Genomic DNA, 15,167 nt, shown 5'->3' with positions numbered 1-15,167 from the left:
ACAGGTTGCCCAGGGAGATTGTGGCTGCCCCATCCCTGGAGGTGTTCAAGGCCAGGTTGGATGGGGCTTTAGGCAGCCTGATTTAGTGGGATATCCCTGCCTGTGGCAGGAGGGTTGGAACTGGATGATCTTTAAGGTCCCTTCCAACCCAAACTAGTCTATGATTCTATGAATATCTGATCTAAATCTCCCCTTTTAGCTTAAAACCAATCTCCCTTGTCCTACCCCTGCGCTCCCTCATAAAGAGCCCCTCCTCAGCTGCCTGTAGCGCTCTTTAAGTACTAGAAGGCTGCTATAAGGTCTCCTCAGAGTTTTCTCTTCCCCAGGCTGAACAACCCCAACTCTCTCAGCCTCTCTTCACAGTGGAGGTGCTCCAACCCCGTGATCATCTTTGTGGCTCTCCTCTGGACTCTCTACAGCAGGTCCAGGTCTTTCCTGTGCTGAGAACTCCAAACCTGGATGCAGTATTCTAAGTGTGGTCTGACTGACCAGAGCAGAGTAGAGGGACAGAACTGCATCAGCTGTAATAACGACCCTGTAGGGAAACAGATTTGTCTTGAAGGACTGGGCTGTACTTTGGAGTGAAGACTTGTGAGCACCTCCAGTTTTGTTTTCCTGAGCCCCACACAGGGGAAGATTCTGTGTTTTGGCTTTGTGGCTTAAAATGGTGGGTGGAAATGCCCATGAGTGACGGGAATGGCTGGCGTAACTGCACAGGGTTCTGCAGGTGCTTTATCTGCTTTGTGCAGCTTGAAGTGTGAACATTATTGCTCCATTCAGTAGTGTGATGTGAAGACTTAGGGGTTTAGATCCTCTCAGTTATGTACCTATTCTTCTGATCTGTTTTAGGGCTTTTTTTGATCACACCCAAAGTGATCTAGTATGTAGCTACTGTCTCTCTAGGCTGCATCAAAAGCAGTGTGGCCAGCAGGTCTGGGGAGGTGATTCTGCCACACTCGACTCTTCTGAGACCTCACCTGGAGTACTGCATCCAGCTCTGGGGCCTTTAGCACAGGAAGGACATGGAGCTCTTGGAGCAAGTCCAGAGTAAGCCCACAGAGATGATGAGAGGGCTGGAGCACCTCCCGTATGAGGACAGGCTGAGAGAGTGGAGTTGTTCAGCCTGGAGAAGAGACGACTCTGAAGGAGATCTTATAGCAGCCTTCCAGTACTTCAAGGGGGCTACAGGAAAGGTGAGGAAAGACATTTTTAGCAAAGCCTGTTGTGACAAGACAAGGAGTTTTAGATGAAGGGGGGTACAATTAGACTGGATATAAGAAAGGAATTTTTTACAGTGAGGGTAGTGAAACACTGGAACAGGTTGCCCTGGGAAGTAGTGGAGGCCCCAATCCTGGAAGCATTCGAGGTCAGGTTGGGTGGGGCTCTGAGCAACCTCATCTAGTTAAAGGTGTCCCTGCTGCTGCAGGGGGGTTGAACTAGATGACCTGTAAAGGTTCCTTGCAGCCCAAAGCATTCTATGATTCTGTGGTCCTGCCTGTAGAAGACTGGATCAGACTGTCCTGTTTCTGCCAGGAGTTTGTGATTAACAGCAAATGTGACGCTGCATCAGTTGGTTTATGGCAGCAAAATACCTGCTTGGGCTAGGAAAGTGATAAGGAGCTCTGCAGGTGGAAGGTGTGGCTGTTACTTATCTTTGTTAGGATGTTTATTATTTTTTTCCCACATTCTAGAAATGGCAACCTACACTTGCATCACTTGTCGTGTGGCTTTCAAGGATGCTGACATTCAGCGTGCCCATTACAAAACCGACTGGCATAGATACAACCTGAAGCGTAAGGTTGCTGACATGCCTCCTGTCACTGCTGAGAATTTCCAAGAGAGAGTCCTAGCCCAGAGGGCGGTAGCAGAGGAGCAGAACAAAATCACTGCCACTTACTGCACAGTTTGCAGCAAGAGATTCTCCACTTTCAATGCCTATGAGAATCACTTGAAGTCCAGGAAGCACTTAGAGTTGGAGAAGAAGGCTGTTCAAGCTGTCAGCAAGAAGGTGAAAATATTAAATGAAAAGAACCTGGAAAAGGGGCTGGCCCCAGAGAGTGTAAACAAAGATGAAATGAATGCAGCTATTCAGCAGGCCATCAGAGCTCAGCCATCTTCGTCTCCGAAGAAGACACCTTTACCTCCTAGTAATGCAAGCAGCTCTCCGGTTTCTATGGGAAGTGCCAGCTTACCACAGAGTAGAGAACGATCAGAGAAACCTCCACGGCTACAGTGGTTTGAACAGCAAGCAAAGAAGCTGGCCAAACAGCAAGCAGAGGAAGAAGAGGATGTGGAAGAAGGTAAGGCAGTAAACATACTGACAAGGGATGGCTTGGTGCAAGCTATGTAGTTGTTGGTTTGTGTAAAAGCCTTGTTCTGTTTCTGTAGCAGTACAGCGTTTTCTGTCAGAAAAGGCCTTCCTGTTAGTTAAAGTCTCAGCTTAACAACGGATTTTAGGTTGGCCCGTGCTTGCAGTCATGGACTTTCTGTTGGTGTCTGAACTGCCAGCTGCACAAGATACTAATGCGCATGAAAGTTGAATATAGATAGTTAAAAATATGAGCACTATTTCCCATGTAAAATTCCAGGGGAGGTTTCTTTTAAGGAAAGCTAGCAAAAAAGCTTACCCGAAAACTACTTCTGTAAAAAACAGATGCACAAAAATCCAGTCCTGATCATTTGCTGTTGTCTCATCAGTCACTTCACTGATCTGTTGAAGAGAGATGAGTGGGAATGGTTTCATTTTTCTCTGCCTGTCAATACCAGAGAAGAAAGTTTGCTCCCTAGCCTGACACTGTGGCACAGCTTCTGGCATCTATATTGAAATCGGTGTAGGAGTTGCTACCTCAGCTGCCTGTTCTTGCTGCTTCACCCTTGCTGCTTGTGTGGCTATAGCTGTTTGTTGAAGATCAGCCTGGAAAGTGAGAAGTTGAAAAGATCAGATATTCAGAATTCCCAGAAAAGGGTTATTTTCAACCTGGATGCTTTCAGTGCTGTAGTTAAGTGGAGCTGCAGATGCACCTATTGGAGCAGTTGCATGGAGTGGTTAAACTGCAGCAAAGGGACAGGTATGAAGTGAGACCATACTATGCCACCTTCACTACTGAAGCAGTTGTGTCAAGTTATTACATGTTACAGCAGTTTTATGCTGGTAAAATTTCACTTGCAGTTCAGGGAATCTGTTCTATAGGAGAAGAAATAACTACCTCTGAGAGTGCAACGTCTAAAGAAGGAGCCAGCTTGCACCTGTATTGTAATAATGTTAGTCATAAGTTGTAATGGTAAAATTAAAATCTCAGTAGGTTTCTGAATGTTAATTTTTCTTTAAAGTATTTGTTGAGTAATGTTTCCTACAAGTCTTGTTAATTCAGTGCCAAGCCTTTAAAACTGCTAAGCTATATCCTATGGCAAAGATTGCAAACTAGCAGCCTGCAACACTAGGGAGCACCATGTTCCCTGTTCTCAAACACTCTGTGCGCATAGCATTGGAAGGGGACCAGTAGGAATAGATTACTGGGAAATGCTCACTGCCCCAGATCTGAACTGCTTAAAAAAGATTTCTAAACATCTCTAGCAGTATAATCAGGTTGCTGGTTCACGTGTTCCTTAATGAGATCTACAGTAACCTTGCAAATGTGTAAAATGTGTATAATCTTGGTATATACCGACATATAATGTAATATAGTGTATCTGTGACAGCTGGCTTTGTTCTTCTCTGTTAACGATGTGTGTGCAAACAGGAGTGTGTTTTCCATCACTGCTGGAAGTATTTTCATGATCCTGACAGTGTTGTGTTGGTTTTAATGAGCTGTGCATATGTTCTAGTGCTGTGGTAAATTAAATTTAAGGCTTTGGAATAGCAATAAAGTGTTAATAGCTGAGAAAATGGAGGGGAAAAAATATCAGATCTTTCAACTTTTTTAAGGGCAGACTTGAGCTTTGCTGTGTGTCTTACAAAGAGATGTGTTTTAGTGGCAGTGGTTTATTCTTGCACCTGGAAGTGACTGTGTGGCACTGTGCCTTAAGAATAGAAAATGCAATGTTTTCTATGGTAGATTTTTCTAACTTAATTCTTGGTTTTTTAATCATATAAATAATTTTTTTTAAAACTTCCTTTGAAAGACTGGGAAGATATGGATTCTGATGAAGACGTCAGCTCTGAAGAAGAGATGGAAAGTGTGGGAGAAGAAGAGGAGGAGCAGGCTGAAGCTGAAAGCACCTCTGCTGTTGGGGCCATACCAGTCACTGACTGCTTGTTCTGTTCTCACCATTCAAGATCTCTCACAAAAAATGTGGCCCATATGACAAAAGTTCACAGTTTCTTCATTCCAGACATAGAGTACCTTGTGGATCTCAGAGGACTAATTAAGTACCTGGGTATGCCTGTAAATGTTCTCCTGATTTTTGATCAGAATAATTACATACTGTTGATGTTGTTCATTTTCACTTGGATATGACTTAAAACACATACGGAGGGGTGAGTGTAAAACCTGAGTCGTGCCTATTTCAGCATTTTGATCATGAACAGGAATGTAGGCCCTTTGGGGGGGCAGTGAGAGAAAACCCCTTTGAGTAAACATGATCATGTGTCCCGTACATCTCACGTGGTTTTCTGATGTTGAGAAAGTTGTCTGGTCTAATGGCTTTAAATTGGAAGGGGGAAGATTCAGACGAGACATTAGGAAGAAATTCTTCCCAGTGAGAGTGGTGAGGCACTGGCACAGGTTGCCCAGGGAAGTTGTGGATGCCCCATCCTTGGGAGTGTTCAAGGCCAGGTTGGGTGGGGCCTTGAGCAGCCTCATGTGGTGGGACTTGTCCCTGCACATGGCAGGGGGGTTGGAGCTAGATGAATAAAATAATTCTGGAGTATCTGATAGAAAACTGTATTGGAAGTATGAAACTTACTAAGAATACATAGTAATCCATACCTTGTCACATGAAATCTTCAAATGCTCCACCAGTCCCTGATGGAATCATGTGGTCAAGGCATAGGAACAGCAGGGCTTTTCTGGAAACGAAGGGCTCAAGGCTCTTCCTAGGTCTCTGCGTGCAAGCTGGAAAGGCTGCATTGCAGAAACACTAATTGTTGACTAGGCGGGCTCTATTCGGACCAACAGAAGTGTCAATGTTTTCTGCAGGAGAGAAGGTTGGCGTTGGGAAAATCTGCATCTGGTGCAATGAAAAAGGGAAATCCTTCTACTCTACAGAAGCAGTACAGGCTCACATGAATGATAAAAGCCACTGCAAACTCTTCACAGATGGAGATGCTGCCTTGGAATTTGCCGACTTCTATGATTTTAGGTGAGGATGCCTTTCTTTGAGGGGAGCGCAGATGGGGACAGACAAAAGGACAGTCAGTATTACATCAGATATTATGATTCATTCTTTTTCTCATTAATTTCATCTAATTTCTGATTCTGATGCTTATTTTGCATGGTTAGTTCATCACTTTTCTACTACGTAAGCGTAACAACAACTCCTTTCCTGTGACCACTTACACCAGTCCTACACGAAACTAGATTTTGAATTTCCTTTTTTGTGTTTATTGATACTGAGTTTATATTTCATTGCACCAGCAGAAATGGTCAGAAATGCCTCCTGTTATGGTGACCGGTGGGTTTAGTGGGGTTTCTTGGAGTGCTCATTCAGTAGTTTTGCAGAGCTAGTGGGCTGCACCATGGTGTCTTTTCACCGTAAGACACTGTTAAGCATGCAGCAGCAGAACCGTTCTGAGTTTTGTAGAACCAGGTAGAAGAAGGGTGGTCCTTGTTTTCAGCCTGTGAAAGGGTGCTACTGGAAAGAACTCTAACCAAGGCAGATGAAACATGACAATGCTTGTGGCTTGTCATAGCTAGGCATGACAGTTTGTGTAATGGGTCTAGATAGCTGTGGCTGATCACCATGTATAAACCACGTACTGCTACTCTTGCACAGGAGCAGCTACCCTGATCACGAGGATGGGGAGGATGCACATGTGCCTGGAGAGCGTCCAGCAATGAGAGAGTTGGATTATGATGATGACACCATGGAATTGATCCTTCCTTCAGGTAGGCATAGGGTTTGTGTTATGATGTGCTTTTCTCTGCGTTTCTCATCGCTGCGGCTGTTGCCTGCAGTTTAGGTCATCGTTGCAAGTGTTTTCCTATGGCAAGGGAGATTTTGTGTCTGTGTCTTTGGGGTTTTGGTCTCGCTTTTTGTTGTTTTCACTTCCAAGTAGTTCAGCTTCTTCAGCATTAATGTGTGTGTGCAGACTGGGGCAGGGTCTTCCTTTGCTACCTTTAACTTTTCATTAACATGTGATCATGATATACTGCAAGAGTTACCATAACTTGTTTTAGTGCACATTGGAGAAGCTATAACTTAGGTTATCTAGTTGTAGTATTTTTACAGAGAGGCACCTGGTAACTAATTTAGTAAACAAGTTCAGTAAAATTAATTTATTTAAACAACCTTACTCCTGCCTTGGATAGCATTTGGCACTCTTGACTGCATTTTTTTTGTATGGGTGGTTTTTGTATGAGGGGACCTCAGGCCTTTTATTCTGCAAAGTGCTGTTAGCTACACAGTTACAGATTTCCTGAATGTCAGTGAGTTACTTCCCTGGTTACTTGAAATGTAAGCAATGCCTCTCTGCTCATTGCCGTAATTAAAATTTTCTGATAACTGCCTCTCAAACCACAGCTCTCTTTGTTGGTTTTTTTTTGCTTCAAGTTAGAATGCAGTGCAACGGTTTTTGCAGTAACTACACAGAGTTTCTAAGAGTCCTTAAGTTTTTAGGGCTCTGGGCCTTTTAAAAGCATTTCTCAGCATAGGGATTTTCCACAGTTTTCACAATATGCTTGAATAGTGCATTTCAGAAACTGCGTCATTATGAATAACAAGATGTCCTCTCCTCTGAACAGGAGCAAGAGTGGGTCATCGTTCTTTAATGACATACTACAAGCAACGGTTTGGTCTGTCAAGAACAGTGGCTGTTGCAAGAAATAAAAAAGCAGTGGGTCGGGTGTTGCAGCAGTACAGAGCTTTGGGCTGGACAAGCCAGACAGGTAAGTGACAATGTGAGGTTTTTGCAGAGGAAGAGGCTCTAGGATGTCATCTCTCTACATTTAAATAGGTCAAGCTTGTTTCACATTTGCGGGGTTTTATGTAGTAGTTTGTCTTCCACTCAGTTCCCTTTCATTCTTGACATCCAAGCAGAATAAGTTATAGGAAGTTGTTGGTGTCTAAAATATGTTGCAGGTTCTGTGCAAGCCCTTCAGTTTGTTACCATGCAGGTTTGTGATATTTTGTGACTTTCTAAGTTTCATTTGTTTCTGCCAGTCAAAACCACTACTACCGCTAGTTAATAATGTGACATAAATCATCCATAGAAAGTTAGAACACTTTTCCAGTTGGGGAGCAGTGATGTGGTCTATATCCACTTTTGATAAAAGAACTGCATATTGGAAAGCAGAACAATGCTTTTCCCTTAATCACAGTCATGGATACTCATAGAGGGAACTGGCCATTCTGAATAGAAAAGTGAAGATTAAATGTGCTGGTATGGGAAGGAAAACATAGCTAACAGCTGGTGTAAATGGACAGATGAGCTGGTTTGCATGTAAGTAATAAACAGGCTTCAAGGCATTTATTCCTTGTTCTCTTCCTCCTCTCTCCCTGAAGGGGCAGCCTTTGCTCAGCGGCGTGATATGCAGTACCTGCAGAGAATGAAATCAAAGTGGATGCTTAAGACAGGAATGAGAAACAATGCTACAAAGCAGATGCATTTCCGGATGCAAGTCAGATTCTGAGTTCCAAAGAGAGCGGCATGCAACTGGTTTTGGGAAGGGGGATTTAATGATTTCTGGGTCGAGGATTCTGTTCTTAAAATTGACTTGGTACCTATCAAACGAGGCTGCGTAGGCTGACATGCCTGCCTATCTGTGAGAAGCAGAGCAGGGAGCTTGTCTCTTCCAGTGAAATGATTGGCGTAACTTAAAAAATAAAATATATTAAATGGAATATGTAGTAAAGCAGTCACTTTATTCACTGCTATGAATAAAGATGCACGCATACCCTTACAGCCCATCTTTGTGCAGTCCATTTCTGTGGGACAGTTGGCATTGTCGTTTGGCTGAGTATATTCGATTCCCAATTCTGCAAAATGGTTGAGGTCCTAGGGAGAGAAGGTCCTAGATCTAGGAGCCTGTAGAGGAAAGAGCCTGAGATGAGAGTGTATTGAAGGTTTTCAGTTGTGGTGTCAGACATAAGTTAGCTAGGTGTTTTGGACTTCTAGTTGGCACTATTGAGGAGAAAATTTGAGAGCAGGGATTCTGGGAAGGTTAAGTGATAATTCTTTAAAGAAATGCACTGATGGAAAACAACTCCAGGATTAATCTTGCCCTCCAAAATCGACTGTATGTACTTAGTGCTGCAGTTCAGTGTGGGATTAATAATTTACAGTGCAATTGTTTTATGCTGAATTGAGTCAGTTTTCAGTACTTAAAACCTGCTCAAAATTAACTCTAAGATTTGGATGAATGTCAGTCAAAATTTCCAATGATCATTTAAAAGATTTCCTGATTAAAACTCTAAAGTTTCTATTGATGGCAGCTTTTGTTGTGCGGCTTGCATACTGGCGTTCCATGTGATCTACTGAAGCAAAGCGAGCCAAGACGTGTGTTGCTTAGAAAGGAGGCTGGCTCTCCCACTGAAAGAGGTGAACAGTTACAGGCAGGTGTAGAGAAAACTTGCTTGCTGAAGAGTGAGGCAGCAGCACTAGTGTCATTCCTGCTGTGTTGTAGATGTAAAAAAACTTCCATGACCTTACCAGTTCTCCTGACCTTCATGTAAGGAGGTGTGCGCTTACACACAAAGGTGTAGACTCACTCATGAAGCTCTGAGATGCTGGGCGCTGGGCGCTGTGAGTGTATGCCACAGGAAAACTACTACTTGTTTGCCTGTGTGTTCATTGTGAAGGCAGTTGCAGCTGTTTACAGCCAAGCTGCAGTTCCACATTTCAGGATTACTCTGGATTCCCTAGAAGTGGCTTTCATTGGCATGATTTTAATATAAATTTTCTTCCTCTCCTGGGCACGATGTGTGCATAATTATCACCAGGAATGGTAGGGGGAGACTTTGTCAATTAACACTATATTTTGACCTCTTAAAATAATCCACTAAACTCTCCCTAAGAATTAAGTTTGGAAACAGTAGTACTGTTGGCATATCAACACTTTGAGTGAGATATTTATTGGACTCTTAGGAAAGTGATCATTTCACAATGGAGTTGAACGCTGCGTAGTTTTGTTTTGTGAATTTGTCTGTGGTTTTTTGCTTTTTGGTTATTTGCTTTGTTGTTTGGTAAGTTCTGCTGCCTTGGAAGTTTTTTACTGTTCCTGTTTTCACTCAGCAGACAGAACTTGATCAGTAATGTAGACTTGACACAGCATTTTGTAAATCAGTGACTAATGCATTAAAAAAGATACAGATTTGAGTGAAGGGAAAACCAAAGTAGAGAGAAGTTTAAAGAAAGGCTGTGTTCACACCCAAAATCTTAAATTAAAGTTTGGTTGATGAGTGAGTACTTTTTTTCCCGACAAAGCAGAGTTACTGCCATTGTGCATCCATAGCTTCGTCTAGCTTATGTTTGAACTTATTCTAGAGAGTTTGCTCTGGGTTACTGGACTTCAATCTCAAAGTTAGAAGTAAGAGATCTAATCTCAGCTGTATGACTTGAACTATGTGAATCTTAACATCATATCCTTTATTACACTTATAACCCGGCCTAACTTGCCAGGTTGGCGATCCATGGTATGGATTTTTAGCACTGAGGGTATATCCTACTTATTGTTTGTCAAGCCTCAGTATGTGGCCCTTGGGAACTTGTATCTTTTTCTTTGAAGTTAAAGATTAATATCAAAGGGTCTTGATGCTTATGGACAAATTAGATTTTCCTTACACATAGAGCAAAGTGAAATGCCACAGAAATGTAGAAAGGGGTTAGACATCTTAATCAGGACCTTAACTTGAAGCCTAATGAACTGGTTTTGAATACCAGCACAAGTCTGCAGTGAGTGTCAGAGAGCTGTTCAGCTTGGAGCTTTTGGAAAGCACTTGTGGAATATCCCAAACTCATATTAAGGACAGGACAATTATCCCAGAAGAGTTGAGCTTAACCTAGTATAGTTGCTAAAGTCTTAGAGGTTGGTGTTAAATGGGTCTTGACTGTGAAGGCAGGAGTACAAGAAGATAATTGATCCAATGACAGATGACTTTGGATCCATAAGGTTCAGGCTGAAGGTACATGGAGCTTGCTGCTCTCCTCAGTGTGAAAGGGTGCAAAGGAAGCTTCTCTGTGCAGACTTTCTCCAAGAAGCCTGCTGCCTAGGAAAATATGGAGATTGCCTGAATTTCCCAAACAGTCTGCTTCAGAAAGAAATGCAAGTAAGCAAAAATGAATATTGCTAGTCATTTGGCAAATCAAATGAGCTGGTGGAAGCACTTTGTATCACATGCACCTGTGGTTCTGACCTATACATCTTACTGCAGTTTAGAAGAACATGGAGGAAAGGTATGAAAACCTACTGATATTCTAAAGGAAATTTTAACTCTAAGCTAAAAAATAAGTCCCTTGAAAAACCAGCAGAGGGCATAGGAAAGCTTTTCCTAGTGTTTACTATAGAAATAAATAAACATAGTAAGAGTACCTTCATATCAAATAGGGGTCGGGTGAGAAGACAGAGCTCGCCACTAATGTGAGTTAAGATTAGCACTAGACTTCTGTGAGATGAATTGCAATTCATATCTTTATGTCGGTCCAGGGAGAGCGTTGCTGGCAAAGGGCACTCAGACAAGTGTGCGCACAGTGTATTATATCCAGCAACAGTGCTGCAGTCTGTACAGCTTGCAGGTAACTCCAGCTATGTCAAAGCATCTGAGAGTACTTTTATTAAAAGTGCTTCACAGTGTTACAGTTTAATCTTTTACCTCCCTAGCCTAAATCCTAAAGACTGTACAACAGATAGTAGAGGGCAATTTTTTGTTTCCTAAAGGAATTCCAAATGATTATGGTTCCCATCAAGAAGCTGTGTTTCCAGCTATGACCTAGCCTTGCACTTGTGCTCCCCTGCTCTAACCTTGTGATTCCTGTCTCTTAGGATAAGAATGAGAAGAAAGTAAAGTCTAGAGGCAAGCAAGTAGATTTGAGACAGTCTGGGTGTAATGGGTACTCTGGGGTAAGAATTTCCTGGTGTGATTTTAGTTCAGTTGGGTGTGCTGTTCCGAGAGGAGGAGATGGTCCCTTCTCAAGCTGGTGTACTTAATAGTACAAAAGGCTGGGAAGAAGCATAGGAAAGATATCCCATTTTGGACAAGGCTGGAGTTCTGCCTACCTGTTCATCCAGTCATAGCTGACTGTTGAAGTGGTCCTAATGCTGCACCAGGCATTGCAGAATGAATCAGCAGAACAAAAGAATCGTTGAAGCTGGTAGAGTACATCTGCTGTCTCTTTTTGGAAGTCGTTCTTTTGTTTTGTACACTTAAGTTATCTAAAAGCAACCCAAGTCGTAGTAGAGGGAAAAACACATGCCTGTTATCTAGAAGGGAGGGGCTGAGGAAAAAAAAGAGAGAAGCAAATGGGATGTAGAGTGTGGCAGAGACACAAGAGAGTCAGGGATGAAAATTTCATTTTCATGACTTATTTTCATAGCCAGCTCTCCCTCCAAGTGCTCATTATTGATCCCTAATGAGTTTCCACAAGGTAGAGGGCCTAAAGGTGTTGGACCATTGCCCAGCTAACATCTGATGCTTGCAGGGCATCTGAGTGAGATTCTTTGCCACAGCTCTTAAGAGTTATTTTTGACCTATTACAACTTAGGCACCCTGTGCTAATGGGGCTTCATTGTTCAGGGGGTTGGTCATCTTCTTACATACTATCTGCATAAAGCTGCTGGTAGAAAACTGCACTTTAGAGACCCAGGTGGGTTTGTACCACTATGACCTGTAATAGATGGGAGATTAGAGATAAAATTTAGGCCACATCTGGCTGAAAATTTAAAATATATCTTAAAAGCTTTGAATCTTAGTGGTTAATTGCTTTAGGATGTTAAGGATTTCTGTATATGTCTAGGGTACCAGACTAAATGCAGAGTATTAAATGCTAGCTGGACCAGAGAGGGAGTCAGAATCACTCTCCTCTAAAAGTAGTCAGCACTTCCCAGTGTAGAGTTATGTGAGTCTTACCAAAAGGAAAAAGGGGTCATTAAGTAGATTTTAGAATAATGACATTGCCAAATAAACCTTTACTTCTTTGTGCAGTTCTCTGATGCAAAAAGAAGTGTTATCTGGCACTGAGGTATGTTTTCTATCATTCATTACTCTTGTTGTGTTGGAGTCTTACTTGCTTCCCACTTTATTGATTTTATCCTTTCAGCTTTTTTTATCTTTCCTGAGAATTTACAGTGATAAATTCCATAACCTTGAGTATGGAAGTAGGAGGTTTGCTACTCCTGCATTGTGTGTTTATAGACAAAACTGAATGTCTACCAGGGCTCAGAAGAAGGAGTGCATATTCGCATCATCAGATGACCTCATATCTTAGCACTTCTTTCTTGAAGGATCTTCAGGAAACAAGTCCGGGTGGGTATTGCAGACAGTTCATAACCTGAATCACAGAATTAGCAGCAGCAAATGTAATTGGTTAAAGGAGGGGAAGGAAATCTTTAAAGTTCTTAAGAGCCCTAGAGGCCACAAAGAATAACCAAATGTTTTACAAAATGAAATTTGTAGCAAGATATTTTTCTCCTTGGAATACTTCTTTCTTTATTCTGCCAGATCAGTGAGAGCTTTTTTTTTTTTTCTTAAATAATTAAAGCATCCCTGCATCAAGAGAGAAGTTTACAAAATTAAATGGCTTGGTAGTCACCAGAGCAGTCACCAGAGCAATAGAAGTTACATTCCTACAACAAACGGGTAAACCACGCACCTCAGACGTTGAAGAAAAATGCTGCATGAGAGGCTAGTACTCAGCTCTGGGGACTTTTTCCAGCAAGCTGGGAAGGAAAAAGGAGTCTTCCCCAGCATATACGCTGTGGCACATCGGCCTCAGTTCTCCAGAGGAGATTTCAGCCTCTGTAACACACTATGTCAGGCTCTGTAACAGACACAGGTACAGCCCCAAATACCAGCTGAGGCCCGAGTGTGGTGTTCTTGCCTTGGTTTCCTCTGCTATTTGTGGTTCTTCTAAGCTAGAGAAAGAGAACATGCTTATAAAACCTCAAGGCAAATTTGCCTTACATTGCTCCACCTCAACCAAATCCTACCATGCAGAAACAATTTCACATTTACTATCCCTGCCAATGCCTGTTAATGATTTGGCAAGGTTTGTACAGTGAGCTATAGATATGTTGGCTTCTTTTTTTGGCTTGGGTAGATTTCCACCTTTAAATTTATGGTCTTTACAGACATGAAAGCAATCTGGCTTTCCTGGGCAAGATCCACCTTTGGTCTCGCACAATTCTGCCACACTAACCACCACCATCATCTTACCCAGTAGGGCAACTATGTGCTTATGTTATATACACTGAAAATCTCAATAAAATATTCACTGAAGTGCTAAATCTGGATATTTTCTGACATCTGTCATAGGTGCAGTCATACCTAGCTCACTTAATTCCTCGCCATAGTGGTAATTCAATAAATCCTGCCATATTTTAACTAAACTATGTTGATGAAGAACACGCTTTCAAACCTCAGCAGATGAAGAATTGTTTCAAGTTTTTTTTACATTAAGTGTTAAGCAAGACCAACTAAAATTACCTGAAACTAGCCGTAGACCAAGGATAAAACTAGACTGTTGTTTTTATTGAGGTGATATGAGGTAAGTTTATCCCACATCCAAGTGCCTGGTAAGTGGCGTTGTCTTTCTTCATCTTTAATAGGGGACACATGACAGTTGCATATGCTTTCCTGCCAATAGAAGGTTCACTACCCTATAATGAAGGGAAAAGTGACCAGTAAGGTGCAGAGGTCTATCCATCATCCTCAAATGCTTTAAAGATTGGCTGACCAGTGTCAGTGGAAGCCCTTTAGTTCATTGTACAGTCTATTTTTGTTTGCTTAACTGTCTTCTTAGCTCAGCCACGTCTGCCATAGCTGCAGGAGAGAGAGCGTGTGACACTTAAGTTTGTCATTGACTCATCCAACACCCAAGTCACCAGAGTTCTTACCATAACACAGTTCCTGACAGAAAAATAAGCATTTTATAGGTAGAGGGGAGGAGCAGTACAATACTGGTTTAGTCCTGTAGCCATTTACAGAGCACAAAGAGAGGATTAGGTGGCTCAGCTGTGGCCACACAACTCTCTAGCAAGGAGCTTCAAAGAACTAATCAAAATTATTTAATGCAACGTATCACCTCACCCAGGGTCTGAGCATCCATCTTCAGTTGTAATCTGCAGCAGAGTCCTCCTCTGAGAGCAGGTAGTTTTCAGATAACTGATCAGAACCTATTTGAACCTTTAAGTGCTTGCAGGAGAGTGCCCCTACTTCTTAATTAATAGGCCAGCTGTTCAAATTCTTTGTTACTAGGCAGTTAAATATAGAAATCAGCCAGATGCCTTTGAAGTTTTATTTTAAATGACTCAGTCATTTGGCCCCATGAATCATCATCCATTTTTTTTTCAGTACTATGGCACAGCTCCAATAAGCGATCCCAGTACAGCCATTAAGAATAGCTGAGGTACTTTGGGCGGGATTACAGCCAAAGCTGTACACACATACCTAACTTGCTCAGGGTCATGTCTACAGGAAATTAGTGCCAGCAACTGCAGCCAGCCTTCCTCAAACACTTATCATGTCTCATCAGCAGGATCATCTGGACTTAGGAAGGTCAACAAGTATCGAATAGTTCGGAAATCCACCTGTTCTTACCAGTGGTCAGATACAATTTCATGGTGCCCTTGTTTTGCCGCTGCTTCTATCACCTTGTTTCTAGGGCATCTCAAGATGACTAGTAGCTCCCAGAGCTCAGTATAGTAGCCACAAATCTATGCGTTGTTCCTTAACACCAGCGCTGTTAGGAGATTGAACTCCAAGTAAAGGAAAAGAAGCTCCTTGATTACTCCAGCAAACAACCAAAGGAAATGTAATAGCAAAATAACTTTTTACATATTTTTCTTCCTGCAGTT

The 15,167-nt window shown here is 42.2% G+C and overlaps 1 protein-coding gene across 1 annotated transcript; it reads left to right on the top strand.

Annotated features, from left to right (window-relative positions):
• The first annotated feature begins 1,660 nt into the window (after positions 1 to 1,660).
• Positions 1,661 to 8,001, top strand: ZNF622 (zinc finger protein 622). Its single transcript, XM_009570280.2, has 6 exons — positions 1,661 to 2,300; positions 4,123 to 4,377; positions 5,139 to 5,301; positions 5,935 to 6,047; positions 6,903 to 7,046; positions 7,663 to 8,001. Exons 1-6 carry the CDS (start codon positions 1,694 to 1,696, stop codon positions 7,788 to 7,790), a joined length of 1,410 nt encoding a protein of 469 aa, XP_009568575.1. The 5' UTR covers positions 1,661 to 1,693; the 3' UTR covers positions 7,791 to 8,001.
• The last annotated feature ends 7,166 nt before the right edge of the window (positions 8,002 to 15,167 follow it).

The sequence above is a fragment of the Cuculus canorus genome, chromosome 2, assembly GCF_017976375.1.
Source record: "Cuculus canorus isolate bCucCan1 chromosome 2, bCucCan1.pri, whole genome shotgun sequence".
In the NCBI taxonomy this organism is placed as follows: domain Eukaryota; kingdom Metazoa; phylum Chordata; class Aves; order Cuculiformes; family Cuculidae; genus Cuculus; species Cuculus canorus.
Note: the sequence above shows the minus strand (reverse complement) of the source record. Positions and strands in the feature narration are given on the sequence as shown.

What these genes read in the sequence shown, in the direction of transcription:
- ZNF622 (XM_009570280.2), top strand. Translation starts at nt 1,694, where the DNA reads ATGGCAACCTACACTTGCATCACTTGTCGTGTGGCTTTCAAGGATGCT. An exon ending in AGAAGAGGATGTGGAAGAAG is followed by an intron (nt 2,301 to 4,122) that starts GTAAGGCAGTAA and finishes TTCCTTTGAAAG; the next exon opens with ACTGGGAAGATATGGATTCT. An exon ending in GCCGACTTCTATGATTTTAG is followed by an intron (nt 5,302 to 5,934) that starts GTGAGGATGCCT and finishes ACTCTTGCACAG; the next exon opens with GAGCAGCTACCCTGATCACG.